The sequence below is a fragment of the Dermochelys coriacea genome, chromosome 14 (assembly GCF_009764565.3).
Source record: "Dermochelys coriacea isolate rDerCor1 chromosome 14, rDerCor1.pri.v4, whole genome shotgun sequence".
NCBI classification, from domain to species: Eukaryota; Metazoa; Chordata; order Testudines; family Dermochelyidae; genus Dermochelys; species Dermochelys coriacea.
The window spans coordinates 9,403,134-9,419,157 of NC_050081.1; the positions used below are offsets into that span (position 1 = coordinate 9,403,134).

The 16,024-nt window shown below is 49.6% G+C and overlaps 1 protein-coding gene across 4 annotated transcripts in view; it reads right to left on the bottom strand.

Moving 5' to 3' along the window:
- RHBDL3 (rhomboid like 3) overlaps positions 1-11,327 on the bottom strand; it is a 126,701-nt gene extending 115,374 nt beyond the window's left edge. For 2 of the 4 annotated variants that reach the window (XM_038372355.2, XM_038372352.2), the window contains exons 1-2: positions 10,778-11,327; positions 5,457-5,480 (exon numbers count right to left, since the gene is read on the bottom strand). In XM_038372355.2, coding sequence (XP_038228283.1) covers positions 5,457-5,480; positions 10,778-10,897 — 144 coding nt within the window. In that variant the 5' untranslated portion in view covers positions 10,898-11,327. Of the gene's footprint in view, positions 1-5,456; positions 5,481-7,293; positions 7,319-10,777 lie in introns of those variants that run through there. The other 2 variants (XM_043496440.1, XM_038372354.2) reach the window with 2 other exon arrangements.
- Positions 11,328-16,024: the final 4,697 nt, after the last annotated feature.

Here is a 16,024-nt window from a genome sequence, read left to right on the forward strand (position 1 = left end):
CTGACAACTGTAAATGAGATTAGACTTCAGGGTATGGGACAGATGCAGAGCCCCTTCTGTGCAGTATCAAATGAGCTCTCCCAGCTTTTAAGTTTCTTTCCCCCTTTTACAAGCCCAATCTTGGTCGGGAAGGAGGAAAAATCCCCTAGCTCCCACAAATGTGCCTAATTCAATGATCTGGACAGACAAAGCTAGACCCTGCTTTTAGGGCCTGATCCACAGCCCCTTGACATCAGCAAGAGTCATCCATTGACACCACTAGGCTTTGGATCAGATCCTTAGTCCACATTAAAAAAAAAATAATTACACACCCCGGCCCACCTCCCCCACCCAGGGGTGTTTCGTAGTTTATATTATATCCCACAAGGTTCTGTTTGTTGACACACTGCACTTAATAGGGACAGTTGTTACGATTAGGATTGGCCAAAATATGTTTAGTGTTAAAGGGACAGCAACAATTTGACATCTAGTCAAAGTTTTAAAGGAGTTAAAAGTAGTTTTAGAAAATACTCTGCATCTCCTTGAGCCCCTTGTCAGTTTCTGCAGTTTGATAACCACCATTTTCTTCTTTCCCATCCCTGTTGCCTTGTGTAAAACCCACATAAAGAAGGGGAAAGAAGTGATTTTACAGGGCAAACGGAAAAATTGGCCATGCACAGTCAATACCTCAAATGAAGCTATCTTGCTGGTTTTGCTAAATACAGCCAGTAGACGTTTCCTAGAACAAGGGTAGGGGAAAATAATTCATACTAAAGTGTGATTTTTAACTCAATAGTGTCCGCATGAACAAACTGGAATCACTTCTATAGCATGGGAAATAGATCGTGTTAACTGTGTTAAAGGCTACACTGAGAAAGGGGTCACTGTTAAAATAAAGATAATTTACTTGAAAATAACTGCCTGAGTTACCACAAACTTTGATCAGTGGGCCCAATTCTGCAAAGTACTTTTCACCTTCAATCATTCAGGATTCAGGCCTATAGCCGAAAGGACTTAAAAGTCTCATTGACTTTCCCTTGTCTATGCTGGTTGGTTTTTGCATTGCACTCATCAAAGCTAGGCTAGTCACTTTCTCTTTCTGGCTGTAGTCCTTTTTCTCATGCATTAGCACAAGGCTGTTGTGTTTGCGTCTCCACAACTGCAGGAGAATGGCCCTTTCCAAGAAAGCTACCTATTCCTTCTCATAAGGCAAACAGCAAGGACTTCGCTGCAAGCAGCTTTTAACCATGGTTCTGAAATGGCAGCAAACTGGGCTCAGCTGCATCTGTTCCTAACACTATTATCATCAATTTAACTTTCCCTAGCACAGACAAGAATGCATCATCTGGTCTGTGGTATGTCTGCAGAGTTCTTACTGAGCTCCAGCTTCCCATTAGCTGCCCACACATCTCCTGAGATTCTCAGTAAACTCTTTTTCTCTGATACCCTCATACCCACATTGAAATTTCACGGAAGAATCCATGCCTTCTCAGACAGCTGCAACAAAAATGCAGTCCAGACTCATAGGCAGATGAACCAAGGTGATGGGGTTGCAAAGGCTGTCTATTTAAAGCAAATACCCTGCTGTCACCCACAGACACTGACCAAGGTGTGGTTAGGGGAAGGAGGGTACTTAGACATGGGAATCCATCCCATGAACCGATCCTTGGCAGCTCAGACACGGAGGCTTGGACAAAGTGGCACGTGGTCGGAATTACTCCAGCTTTTGGAACCTGATCAATGAGCTGCTGCAAAACCCACACCCTCCCCACTGGGGAACAGCATAATTGTAGGTCTGTTGTGACAATAAACATTGCACATTTCTATAGCCCACTTTCATCAGATGATTTCAAAGCGCTTTATCACAGTGATTAAGTTTCACTCATCCCCAAAATGGGGATAATTGGGGCACAGAAAAGTTAAGTAATTTGCCCAAGGCCACAGAATAAGCCTATGGCAAAGCTGGGGATAGAACCCAGGGGTCCTGACTCGCAGTCTTCTAATTTAACCACCAGGCAAAGCTGCCTCCACATGGGAATTGGGAAACACCCTTTCCCTCTTTCTGTGAGAGAGAATTAACCGGGGTGTTATTTATGCAAGGCAAAAGACAATGGCCGCATTTGTCTTCATGCTGCCTAGACCTGCCCCCCAAAGCTGTCTCTTTGCCCCACCTGCAATGTAATCCATCTCAACGGTTAGCAAGAAATGAGTCCTCTCCAAACGAAAAGCAAGAGATTTTAGGGAAGAAAAGAGCAGCCCTTACTTTGCTCAGAGTTAGGATTTTAAATGGAAACAAATGTGTGAAATGCTCAAACATGGCCTGAGCCCCATGGGAGGTGGCAGATGGGGAGCTAAAGTATGCATGGTCGGGAGTGTTTATGAGCACAATAAATAAATGTACAAATCCATATAAAAGTAACCAATGAGTTACTACTGGCTAAGGAGCATGGCCCCAAAATGAAAATGCACCACAGATGCACTCTGTGGAATAGGAGCTGCAACACTGAAAATCTGTTTGCTCAGCCCCACTGAAGTCCAGGGAAGTTTTGCCACTGGTTTCAATAAGCCCAGGATTTCGCCCTGGGCATGGTATATTAAAACCTCACAGAAGAGCAGTCAGTTCTGAACCCACCTATTCTCCAGGCTTTATTTATTTTATTTGTTTAAAACAGAAACTGCACAACTCTCATCTCCAGGATTTTCAGACTGGCTGCCTAGGGTGCAATTCACCCTTCAGCAGTGGGCGGTGTGGATCATTGGCAGTGACCAGCGAGACCAACTAGAACCAGTTGCACATTTTCCATCCAAACAAACATATAGATCTTATATTTAACACAAATGGTTTCTGATTAAATGGAAATTTTTGCCAAAAAGTTTCTGTTTTCATGTTTGGGTGTTTTACAAAAAAAAAAAAAAAAAAACCACACACAACACACAACGCCCAAACTTTGTACTTTTAAACCGAGAAATGTCCAGTTATCCCAGGGAAACTCCCAAAATTTAAAAGACCTTTTTTTTCCAATAAAAATGAAAAAATATTTTATCAAAAATTCTTGGGGGAGGGAGAGCAATCATCTTCCAACCAGCTCTAATAACCACATTTATCCTCACGGTAGTTCCATCGCCCTAGCAGCCAGAGCCTGGATTACAGCCTGTGAATTCTCAAGAGCTCCCACACTCACTCTCCAGGGCTTTCACCTGCTCTCCTTCTCCCCAGCTGTTCTCTTTCACCACAAGAGTGACCTGCATGGTTCAGCCAACAGGAAGGAAGGACGGTAATACTATGAGCCAAGGATCAGAGTAGTAACAGCATAGGACTTCCGGGAAGACAAGTCCTCCCTTTATTTTAATGCACACAAAATCCTTGGGCACCTGTTTTGCCCTCCAGGCAAACACACAGAAGGAATTGGGTTTAGCACTTTACAATAGAGCTGCATGTTTCAGTGCATCTGTGTTCTCTAGCCAGTGCCACAGAAATCCCTTATATTGACCTCATGTTTCACACAGATTCCAGTTGGCATTAAACAAACACACTCCTCTCTTGGTGCGGTGAATTTCTGGATACAGGGAATGCGTTTCATGACAAACAGCATCTCACTATTCATTGCTAAGCTAATGGGTTTTCTGTCTTACTGATATAATGCTGAAGGAAGACGTCTGCTTTTTGCTTTTGCCCACAGGCAACAAAGGCTATATTGATTTACTCAGGACTGGTTTTTCGTGGGTTGCATTCTCTTTGATAATAAAGCCTTATTGACAGGGTTTAAATTTCAGTTACAGCCCTAATTCAAATGTGGCTAATTATGAGAGATTTTGATTTACAGTCTGTTTCCCTTGTCATTAGGGAAATGTACCATAAATCCAACTGCCATCAAGCCATTTTTAAAACATGACACTTCTGCTGTTCAGCCAAGATCTCTGCACCCACTTAGAACCTGCTGATTCCTCTCTGAGCCCAAGTCAGCTACAAGCCAAAAGCCCCATCCTGCAAGGATTCAATGACTTCAGTGCAGGGTCAGGGAGCTCACAGGATCTGCCCCAAAGTAAAACAAAATTTTGAAACAGGGAAGAATTCAGAATGGTTGAAACATACATTCAAGCCCAACTAACGACTGATTCCTATTGCAACCCCGGCCTTCTGAATGGGAGCAATCCATGTTAATACATAGAATGCTAACAAATTAAAACATACTACAGAGATTTAAATATGATTGACCATTTCAATAATCTAGTTACTACGCCTCCAATCACCAGCTGGCTATGGTGCAGCACACTGACAAATGCTACTCAACCTAGATTTATGGATTAATAATAGAGCATGGTTTAGTGGGTTATAAATGGACACTCGTCATGGCTAGCAGCCAGATTATTTACTGAATGATAACAGGACACCTCTGGCCACAAGGGCATCCCTCTGAGGAGACTGCACCACAGCCTTTGGTTTTGTAGTTTATTCACATTCAGGAACAGGGTTATTGCCTCATAAAGCAGTGGAGAAATCTCATGAGAACTTTAGTGCTGCTAGAATGATGCCAATGTAAGAGGAACCGCTCACTTACACAAGGAGATAGCCGCACACACAAGTCTATGGCATTAAGAGCCATAGTTTACGATTTCATTTACACAGTGCTTCAGTTTAGAAGCAAGTCAAGGAGGTAACCCTAGAAAAATCTACTTAGCATTTCATGGTGCTAGATGGAAGGAATGCCACAAAGCAAACACGCTAGTTATAGCATCTAAAATTATAATCCACGCTCCAAATTGATAATCTGTAGTGTGGATTATAATTTTAGATGATAAAACTAGCATCTACATCGGTGGAGCTACACCAATTTACACCAGTTGAGGATTTGGTTCCGATACATTTAGTTGATAAAATTATGGATTTCATTGTGGAAACAGATGCACGTGATTTTTTTTTACTTTTAAAATTAAAGGAGCAGGTTCTCTGCTGGCAGAAACTGAAGTAGCTCCATTGAAGTCAATTTACCAGCTGAGGATCTAGCCCAAAGAATGAAGCAATCATTAGGAAGGTGCTGGATTGACAGCCTTGGAAAGTAAGGTCTCCTAGCCCGAGAACAGGTACAGCACAATCGGTAGCAATGCAAGCGCGCGCACACGCACACACACACACGCGCACACACACACACAGAGCACCTCAGCTCTGACCTGGGGGAGATCACCTCTATGGATGGTAGGGTAGTTCAGTCTCCAGGGCCCATTCAAACCCTTAGCTGCACTAATGGCACTGCCAATGGGGATGGGGGGCAGGTAACTGCAGTGGTGGTGTCTATGAGGCACTGGGGTCTGGATCAAGGCGAAACTCATTTCACATGGGCTACATATTAAAGCCCTAGTTTGAAAACGTACGCAGCACAGAACAGAGAGGAAAGTCTAATGTACAAAGGAAAGCAAGCTAGTGTTAGAGCCTCTCTCACCAGAAGCAGGGTGATAAAATATAGGAATTGTTCACATACCTGATCAAACAGAGCTTTCCAGTGCTGATAGGTAAGAGGCAATGCATAAAGGAGGAAAAAAGGAAAAAAGGTATAAGCAATTATATTAGAATGCAATTCATTCTGGAAATATACTGTAACAGGCAAATAATGGAATGATCTAGTGGACTAAGCATGGGATAGGGAGCCAGGAACTCCTGCCATCTAATCCTGCCTCTCCCCGTAACTCGCTGCAAGGTGTTGGGCTAGTCATACCCTCTCTGTGCCTCGTGACCTCATCTGGAAAATGGGGATAATAATGTTAGCATATCTGTGCAGAGGGGAGGTGTTCTGAGGCTTAATGCCTCTGCAGTGCTTAGGGGTATCAAGTGCCAAAGGTTTGCCCAATAAACCCTGTGACATCAGCTGTGCAATTAAGAGAACCATGCAGGAGTTACCTGAGAATCCCCTCTCTACATACAGAGTCAGGTGCATATTTACATATAGTTAGGTACACACAGCTGTTGTAGCTTTCAAGTGCTGTGGGAACACTAAGCAAGCCAATCCTTGGCTACATTTTACATTTTGCACAACCTCAGATCTAAAGCGCTCACCGCCGCGTCCCCCATCAGGCTCGCAATCCATCAAAACACAGGAAGCCTGAGCAACAGACAGCTCCCCAGTAGGACTTTCAAACCTGACATAACAACGTCTCATTCATATGGGGCATGGTGAAAAGGAAGACGTTGCCATGTGGCAATGTGAGGGTGACACAGTAACCCAGATAGTTCTAAGGGTTCCTATAAGAGTTAGTCCCAGGATAGTATTTGAAAGCCCACTCATACCCATCCTCCCAGCTGGCTACCCAGCACAACACTCCTGATTTGTGTCTCCCTCACTTACTTATGAAAGCAAGGTGAGAAAAATATCAGCACCAGATTTCACATAAGCAAAATGCATCTGCTGTTACATGCAGAGTAGAGCTCTGGTTAAAGTCTTAACTATTGAGTAACGAATATTTCCCTCCAATCAATTTTAGAGCTTTGCCTAGTATGCCTACCTAGTGGAGAGATCGTGGTTTACATATTAATTCACTGAATTTCCATGGAATTAGTTAAGCTGTTGTTCAAGTGGATATTCATGTATAAACTCCCAGTTGTCCCTGTAAATCTGCCCAATGCTTTAATGTTTTAGGATATTTTAAATCCTGGCTTTGTTTAATGTCACTCCGAATGCTGTAATGACAACAGTGGTGCCATTCCCTTGAAGCCAAGGCTGTGGCAGCATAACCTCCTTTGTATGCATGTCCCCCCTCCCCCTGCTTTTTTTTTTTTTTAAAGTGATTGGCAATCTATAAGAATCGACTGTGTGTCAGTTCTTGGCAGACAAGCCAGTGAGCTTATCTCAAGTTTCCAATTAAAGAGAGAGAGAGAGAAAAATATCAGATCCCAGTTTGGCCTTGGGTGTGCTCCGAACACAAAGGTTTTAATTTTCAGAGGATATCCTCCAGCCTCCTAGTCCCAACTTGAAATTCATTGACTGATCGCATGGGGGAGGGGGACTTTCACAACATCTTCTGTAACATTCTATTTACAGCTTGCATATAAATGATTCCTGGCACTTCTACATCATCAGCAAAATAAGCCTCACCACCAGGCTTTCACGTTTGTGTATGTTTTCTCCATTTTACTGATGGGGAAACTGAGGCACAAAACTTTTTAAAAGTCTGCTCCAACTTCAGCTGAAGTCAATAGAAAGATCTCAGAATGATTTCTATGGGAGCTGGAGTGGGCTTTATGTGACTTGCCCAAGATCACACCACAAGTTAGTGGCAGTGCCAGGATTACAATCCAGATCCCACCCAGCTAGGTGCTTTTACCTTGAGGACATTCTTCCTCTCCCATTCCTAGAGTCCACTCTGGCCCAATTCTCAGCACTTTCAACATCTGTTGACATTAAAAGCTGCTGAGCACACTGCAGGATTAATGACTGGATTCTACAGCAGGCTGGAGTAGCTCAAAGGCATTGCTTGCTTCTCTCTCTTCCACAGCAGAAAGGAAACCAGAACGCTCTTTCTTAAAGGCCAGCCAAGCAGCTACAGTACTTACCAGAGAGACCCCAAAAACATGATTCTGTATAAATAAGTGCTGGGAGACTTAGGGCCCTAATTATATATGCTCCATCCAGGCTCTCATGTAATGTTACACATGGAGATTTGCCGCTGACCATATATGGTGCTAAAACCCAGAAACAAACTCAGTTGTCCCAGCTAACAATACCTGGTTTATTACCCTCTGGGAAAGAAATCCAGTACAAAACCAGTATCTACGTTCTTCTAAAAGGATGGACCTATGAGGACAGAAAACATTCAGAATTTGGTCACTTCTCTCTGTGACCCTGGGCAAGTCACCCCTTGAATGTTATAGCTATACAGGGTGGTCATTTTATATGTTTTGTATTATAAATGTTATTTCATTTTCATTCTTGCTGATGCCCCAAGAGCCTTGGTGGAGGGCATTTGAAAATAAATGTATTTATTATTATTATTATACTTCTCTGCTTCAGCTTCCTCCATCTGTCATTAGGTAGATTCTTTGCCTACCTTACCTAAGAGACATTGCAGTGGTTAGATTGGCCATGATCCCGATTTCCTCATGCACCCAAAACTCCCAGCTAAGTAATTCAGCATACTAGGAGTGAATGTTCATCTGGTGCATGGAAAATGCAAGATTGGCCCATTAATGTTTGTAAAGCACTTTTATACAGGGAAAATCCACACAACAATTCAGCATTTACATTGAGGGATTCATAGAAGAGCATCAGATTCTGCCTGTGGAGAGCACTGGTGTCTCCCAAGTCACTTGGAGTAGGGGGTGAGCAACTGGGGACAATAACCTGCCAAGAAACAGCAGGACTGTAAAAATAGCATCACATACATAAGATTGGTAGTGCAGACTGAGGCCTAAATAACAAATGACTCTTTGCCCTTAGGGCCTGATGCAGCACCCATTGAAGTCCATGTGAGTCTTTCCACGGATTACTATCAGCACTGGATCAGGTCCTCACACAGCAGCTTTCATCTTAGGCTCTCCAAGCACTTCAACACTTCACTGCCCATCTCTACTTCTAGAAGATTCAAAGCATCAAGACCACTTGGTAGCCCGGTATCAGCGTTCTGCACTGGGATACGGGAGACTTGGGTTGGAATTCCAGTGCCAGGTCCCGCACTCCACAGGTCAACATGGTTCATCAAAGCTAAATGGGTAGACTGAGGTGTCTTGTGCTTCATAAATAAATAAATAAACAAACTGTTCAAAGGCTGGGGGATGCACAGCAAGATGGGGAAGCAGGGAGAGTTCACAAGGGTCTAGGGCAGGGGTGGGCAAACTTTTTGGGCAGAGGGCCACATCTGCGTGGGGAAATTTAATGCAGGGCCATGAATGTAGGGCTGGGGCAGGGGTGCGGGAGGGAGTGCGGGGTGTGGGAGGGGGTGTGAAGGAAGTGGCTCAGGGCAAGGGTTTGGGGCAAAGGACGGGTGTGAGGGTGTACAAGGGGGCTCAGAGAAGGGGGTTGGGATGCAGGAGAGGCTGTGGAGTGCAGGAGGGGGCTCAGGGGAGGGGTGTGGCAGGGGGCTCAGAGCAGGGAGTTGGGGAGCAGGAGAGGTTCGGGGAGCAGGAGGGGGCTCAGGGCAGGTGGTTGGGGTGCAGGGTTTCCTGTTCCCGGCCAATGGGAGTTGCAGGGAGAGGTACCCACAGACAAGGGCAGCATGCAGAGCCCTATGCCCCTCCTCCCCCCGCAGGGCCACAGGGATATGGTGCCAGCCACTTCCAGGAGCAGCACGGGGCCCACCACACCACAGGGGTGGCAATCCCATGGGCCGGATCCAAAGCCCTGATGGGCCGAATCCAGCCTGTGGGCCATACCTTGCCCACCCCTGGTCTAGGGGGTTCCAATGAAGATCTGAAAGGCTCCTGGGAAATGTATGGTTTTTTTCCCTCCAGCACTTCCCTGTACTGCTGCTTAATGCGTCAGACATTTCAAAGGGTCTGCTAATCTCCCTCCCATTGATGCTAATGAGAGTTACTCAAGCACCGATAGCATATCAGCGCCCTAAATTTGACCAGTTGGTTTTTGCATCAGAAACAGTCAGAAACAGGATAATTAGAAGCCTAACTGTAGCACCACCAGTGGAATAACTCTGTCAGAGAAACAAACAGCTCTGTAAGTGCTTAGCTGGCTGCATACTTTCCCCAGTATGAATGCACTCATTATCATGTAGTGATTAATCTTTTAGTATCCATGGGTTGAGAGAGATACAAGATCCCTAAATCTTCTTCTGAACCGTTGAAGGGAAGTGCGTGGGGAGGGAAGGGGAAGAGATGGGGTTCTCAGACTTATAAACAGAGATGCTGTTCTTGGTAAATAAGAAGTTTGCTGTTTAAGAATCTTTAGAGATTAAGGTTTACAACTAAATTAGGATGCTCACCAGGACTAAAGTTGAAATTTAAGGCAGCGTGTGCTCACAGTGAAAATGAAAGAACATCAGATCACACACCTTGAACATGGACCATGTGGCGCTTGTTATAAAGTTCTCCAAAAATTATTGTAGAGATAAGGTCCTTGATAATATTCTTGAAGCACAAACAGTGGCAGAAAATATTTATGATAGCTCTGGGTTTAAGTAAACCCACCAATACTTAACTTCTGTTGGATTCTAGGTGATAAAAATGCACAGTATAAAGTAAGCATGGTAACAGAAGAGATGAATGTTCATAAAGGATTTTAAGATGAAAAAAGCCTAAAATTGGGATTTTTAAGGGAACTGAATTGGAGTTAACTACAAGGCTCCTCTGAAAGTCAATGGGAGCTGATTTCAGAGTAGTAGCCCTGTTAGTCTGTATCCACAAAAAGAAAAGGAAAACTTGTGGCACCTTAAAGATTAACAAATGTATTTGAGCATAAGCTTTCGTGAGCTACAGCTCAGCCCCCTTTGGATTCCCGGTCTCAATGTACGTAGATTATAAGCGTTTAGGGGCAGGGACCATGTCCTCACACATCTGTGAAGCAGCCAGCTTGCTGGTGGCACCACAGAAATATCACCCTAGAAATTCCCCCTGCCCAGTTTTATTTGTTGGGGAAAGATTTGGCTCTAGGCAGAAAGTCATTGGAAATGCTCTTCTGCCCCTTGATTTCACCAGTGGCTTATGTGGCTAAGGGATATGGAGAGTGCGGGACAATGCAAAAGGGTTTGGGAGAGGCGGGGGGCTCTATTCTTGCTGAAGTTCAGTTATAAATAGCTTGATCCGATTAAAACCGCTGAGGCATGGGGGGGGGGGGCGAAGGGGGAAGCAAATGAAACTTACATCCTCTGTGGCCATAGGCAAGACATCCTCCGACTCCAAAACCTCTATTTCTTCTGCTTCGGAGCTGGCAGCCACGGCAGGGGAAGAGCTGGCGTGAGTCTCCGGCCGCCTGTCTCCCATGCTTGGAAACAGCCCCGCGGATCTTTACAGCAATTAAAACTAGCGGGTGTCTGGCAAACTTTCAAACCCGGCCGAGCTTCGCCTCCTCCGTCAGGGCTCCTGCAGCCGGGACGATCCTGGCAGGGAGCCTCCCGGGCGCGCAGGCAGGAGCCGTCCCGCAGACATGCCGGTGCCAGCGGCTGCTGCCGCCCGTCTGCTGCGGCTCCCGACGGGGCAGGTGCCCCCCGCCGGCTCCGTCGGGAAAGACTTGGCCCCCTGGGAACCCCGCCGCCGCGCCCGCGGTCCTGCCCAGCGCCCCGCACTCCGCATAGGGCCCGCCGGTCATGGCCAGCCGGCCGCCCTAGCCCTCGCCGCCCGGAGCCAGCACCTGCGCGCCACGGCCCCCGAGCCGGGCTGAGCCAGGCGGCGATCTCCTCCTCCGCTTTCGGGGGGGAGCGGCGCCTCCCCCGGAGCCTTGGGAGGCAGCGCCCAGAATTGCAAATCAGGGCGTTCAAAGAGCCGGGGGGGGGGCGCAGCGGCGGCTCCGGGCGCGGGGGGAGGAGGGGGGCTGCGACAAGGACGCGGCGCGGTCTCCCAGCCAGGCGGCTCCGCGGGCTGCAGGGCCGGGCGGGCAAGTCACGGCAGAGACAAGTTTGCGGCCAAGCGCCAGGGATCGCGGGCGGCAAAGTGCACGTGGGGGCAGGGCCGCGCGGCCAGCGCAGCGCCAGGTAGGGCCGGGTCCTGAGCCCGCCCTAAAACTACCCCAGGCGCCCAGCCCCACTACAACCCCCCCCCGCCGCCAAAGCCCTCCCGGCCCCGGGCTCGCCCCCCCACCGGCCCCGGGCTCACCCCCCCCCCGCTCTCCCCCCACCAGCCCCGGGCTCACCCCCCCCGCTCTCCCCCCACCCCACAGCAAGCCCCCGGCCCCGGGCTCACCCCCCCCCGCTCTCCCCCCACCCCACAGCAAGCCCCCGGCCCCGGGCTCACCCCCCCCGCTCTCCCCACAGCAAGCCCCCGGCCCCGGGCTCACCCCCCCCTCTCCCCCCTCACCCCACAGCAACCCCCCCCCCGGGCTCACCCCCCCCGCCCTCCCCCCACCCCACCGCACCCCCCCGGCCCCGGCCCCCCCCCCCCGCCCACACCCCACAGCAACCCCCCGGCCCCGGGCTCACCCCCCCCCGCTCTCCCCACAGCAACCCCCCGGCCCCGGGCTCACCCCCCCCTCTCTCCCCCCCACAGCCCCCCGCCCCGGGCTCACCCCCCCGCCCCCCCCACCCACAGCAACCCGGCCCCGGGCTCACCCCCCCCGCTCTCCCCCCACCCCACAGCAAGCCCCCGGCCCCGGGCTCACCCCCCCCGCTCTCCCCACAGCAAGCCCCCGGCCCGGCTCACCCCCCCCCCTCTCCCCCACAGCAACCCCCCGGCCCCGGGCTCACCCCCCCCGCTCTCCCCCACCCACAGGCAACCCCCCAGCCCCGGGGCTCACCCCCCCCGCTCTCCCCCCACCCCAGCAACCCCCCGGCCCCGGGCTCACCCCCCCGCTCTCCCCACAGCAACCCCCCGGCCCCGGGCTCACCCCCCCCCGCTCTCCCCACAGCAACCCCCCGGCCCCGGGCTCACCCCCCCCGCTCTCCCCCCACCCCACAGCAACCCCCCGGCCCCGGGCTCACCCCCCCCGCTCTCCCCACAGCAACCCCCCGGCCCCGGGCTCACCCCCCCCCGCTCTCCCCACAGCAACCCCCCGGCCCCGGGCTCACCCCCCCCCCGCTCTCCCCACAGCAACCCCCCCGGCCCCGGGCTCACCCCCCCCCGCTCTCCCCACAGCAACCCCCCGGCCCCGGGCTCACCCCCCCCGCTCTCCCCACAGCAACCCCCCGGCCCCGGGCTCACCCCCCCCCGCTCTCCCCCCACCCCACAGCAACCCCCCAGCCCCGGGCTCACCCCCCCCCGCTCTCCCCCCACCCCACAGCAACCCCCCGGCCCCGGGCTCACCCCCCGCCCCACGGCAACCCCCGGCCCCAGAGGATACCCCAGCCCGCTGCGCTACCCGCTCCGGGGGGAGGCTCACACAGGTGCGCACCTGGCTAGCGCCAAGCCGGGGGCCGAGCCGCCCCCAGGGCCTTTCTTTCTGCAGGGCCGGAGGCGGCTGAGCGCGCCCCCTGCCCTTCCCCGGCAGGGCGAGGGTCCCGGGGCGCCCGGAGGCAGCCACGGGCGGAGCGAGCTGGGCCGTGGCCGAGGCTGCGTTAAGCGCCTCGTCCATCGCCCTGCAAAAGGGCCGCGTCCCCCTTGAGCCTCCACCCCCAGCACCTCCTCCAGGGCCAGGCTGCAGGGAGGTCACTGAGCCCCGCTCGGCAGCGTAACCTCGCCCCCGCCTCTGCGCAGGGAGAAGCTGAAGGTCCCCAGGCAGCCTGGCTACCCTGGGCGCAGGCAGCGGCCGAGAGAGCCCGCTGTCGGCATCCCTCGCCCTTACTGTCTTGCAAACGTCTTCCTCCGCCCTGTCTGACAGCCACCTCTTCCTCCTGACCCTGACATCTGTGCTGTCCCTCGCCCCAGCAACCAGCCCCTAGGCTCCCTTCTCTGAGCCCTGCTGACCTCCACTGTGCCCCTCTATGGGCAGCCCCTGCTCCCCTTTCTCTGCCCTTCTGATGCTGGACGGGTTTTAACATTAAACCCCTTTCCCCCTTCCCTTTGCGGAGCAATTGGAAACAGGGGGCAAGCTGCAGTTAAGGGTTTCATTATTATTTTTAAATCAAGGCTCCCACCTTGGGCAGGCCAGTGAACTTCGTAATTCTCAGGATTCTTTTTAATCCTGCACTGTAAGAATTTGCCCCCCTCTCACAGATGTGGAGGTGTAAACCTTAGCCAGCTGCAGTTTGGATTAGAAACTTCAGGAAACCCTGATTGGAAGAGAAAGCCAGCAAGTTTGGCGTATTCCAATCAAAATACAGAGCTAACCTATTCTCAAAGAGGAGGTCATGCAATGTAGCGCTACCGAGGGTGAAAATGTCTTAGCTTCCCACTTCAGGTACAGCCTGAGCCAAAGCCAAAAGAAATTGAGAGTCAAAACTCCAGAGCCTGCCTCGGGAAACCCAGCAGACCAGAGATAGCCAGAAGAGGTGACGAGGCAAGTATCGTTCCTTGAAAACAAGGAAGGACAGAATGGCCCAGAAGCTGACCTGGAACTTTTCACTTCTCACTCACTATTTCTACCCAGACCAGGTTTGCAGAAGCTAGAAGAGCTTTCCCATTCAGGAGCTGTGTGATGACATGTGAAACAAAAGTGTGGCATCCAAGTGGTAAATAGTAGATGGGAGTCCACAACCCCAAATCCCAGCACAGAAGGCACTCAGAGAAGGCAAGGGCAGAGATCTAGGACCCAGTGTCTTGCTGTCTGTGTATACAAGGCATGCACTGCATGCTTGACTGTTGTGCATTGTCCCACGGGCTGGTTGTGACATATGGGCCAATTCCGTCGGGCCCCCAGGGAGGTCCTGCTACACCAAGGATGCTATTCTGGATCACAGAAGCATAAAGTGAGTTGTTGCCTGCCTTACTAAAAAAGGTCATAGCCCACCAACTGCTAGGGCCCCATAGAGTCAGTGGGAGCAGGAGTAGTCACAGTCCCTGTCCTTTAACTTCCTAGAGGAGGTTCCTCCATAAGAAATTAGAGAATCCTTGGCATGGCTGTAGGGAGAGGCTTGCCCTGTATTGTTTTATCTGCTTTGTGGCTGAATGAAAGACTTGATTACAGCACTGTCATTCCAGCACTATCCATTAGCCCGGACTTAAAAGAAAAAACTAGGAAGCAAACCATTGTTTTGAGGAGTACTGGGATAGTCCTGTACAGAAAGCTCTATGTTGATAAATTGGGCTCTAGCTACATAAATCAAATCTTTAATCAAAAGCGCTTAGGAATTTTCTAATGCTTTGTAGCTAAAATTGTAAAGCCGATATGAGAGGTAAATGATAGCCCTGAAACTTTGAACTGAAGTGCAAAGCTTTTACACCTCTGGTTACAGATGCAAATCCAGCCAGGGAAAGTGAATGATAATTCAGTCCTTATGTAAGGGCTGTTGAGTTGTCTTCTATGGAATAAATAAATTAGCGAGCCTATATTCACAATATTAACAACAACAAAAATCATCCTTGCCCATCTCACAGATGAGGCTGAAGGTCTGAACCAATGAAGAGGAGAAATCATTCAGGTTGAAAGGTGATCTTTTCAAATAAGGATCTTGCATTGCAAAGGCCCTTCTGGCACCTAAGGAAGGATGTCCATTGGTTAGGAAATAACCTAGGACTTGGGTGACCCATGTCCAGTTCTCTGCTCTGCCATAGACTTCCTGGTGTGTGACCTTGGGTAAGTCACTTAGCATCTCTGTGCCTCAGTTCTCCATCTGTGCAATGGGGATAACAGCACTGCCCTGCCTTACTAGGGTTTTGGGAGGCTAAATAAGTTGAAAGGAATGGTAATTGCTCTGAGAATGAGAATTGTCCTACTGAAAAGCTCTACACAAGAGCTACATATTATCATCATTCTCTCAAATTAGGATAGGCCATAAATCTGACATCTTTCCCAAGAACTAAACTTCCTTTACATTAGAAACAAAATATTACTGGAAAGTTGAGAGCCTGTCCCATCTCTGAGGATCATTTTCACCAACTCAAAAGGTGCAATAAAAATTAGATTTTTTTTTAAAAGAGAAAGATCTTGCCTGTGAGAGTTATATTATGTTCCTCTATTGGACAGGAAATTAACAAGGTTATAATTAGGAGTTTTGTTACCGGCAACTTACCATCTTGTACATTTTTGAGAGCTTCTTAATTTAGACGACTGTTTCCCACACTCCACAACCTGGCAGCTCTGCCTGGTAATATAATAATTGCAACGTAGAATGTGGAATTGTGGATTACTGCTGAGGATACAGAGTATGTAGGTACTTCAGAGGAACATTTTCAAGACCCCATAAAGAAGCCTTGAGAACATCAAGCATGATTTGCCTTTGCCACTTTTTATTCATTTGTATTGCAGTCTTTGTGATGTCTGGTATGCCAAGCAAAATAGTATTCTGTTCTACCCACTACATGTGAAGCAGCTGAAAAGGTCAGTTAACATGCAATAAAAAGCTCTAGGGCTGGAAACCTACC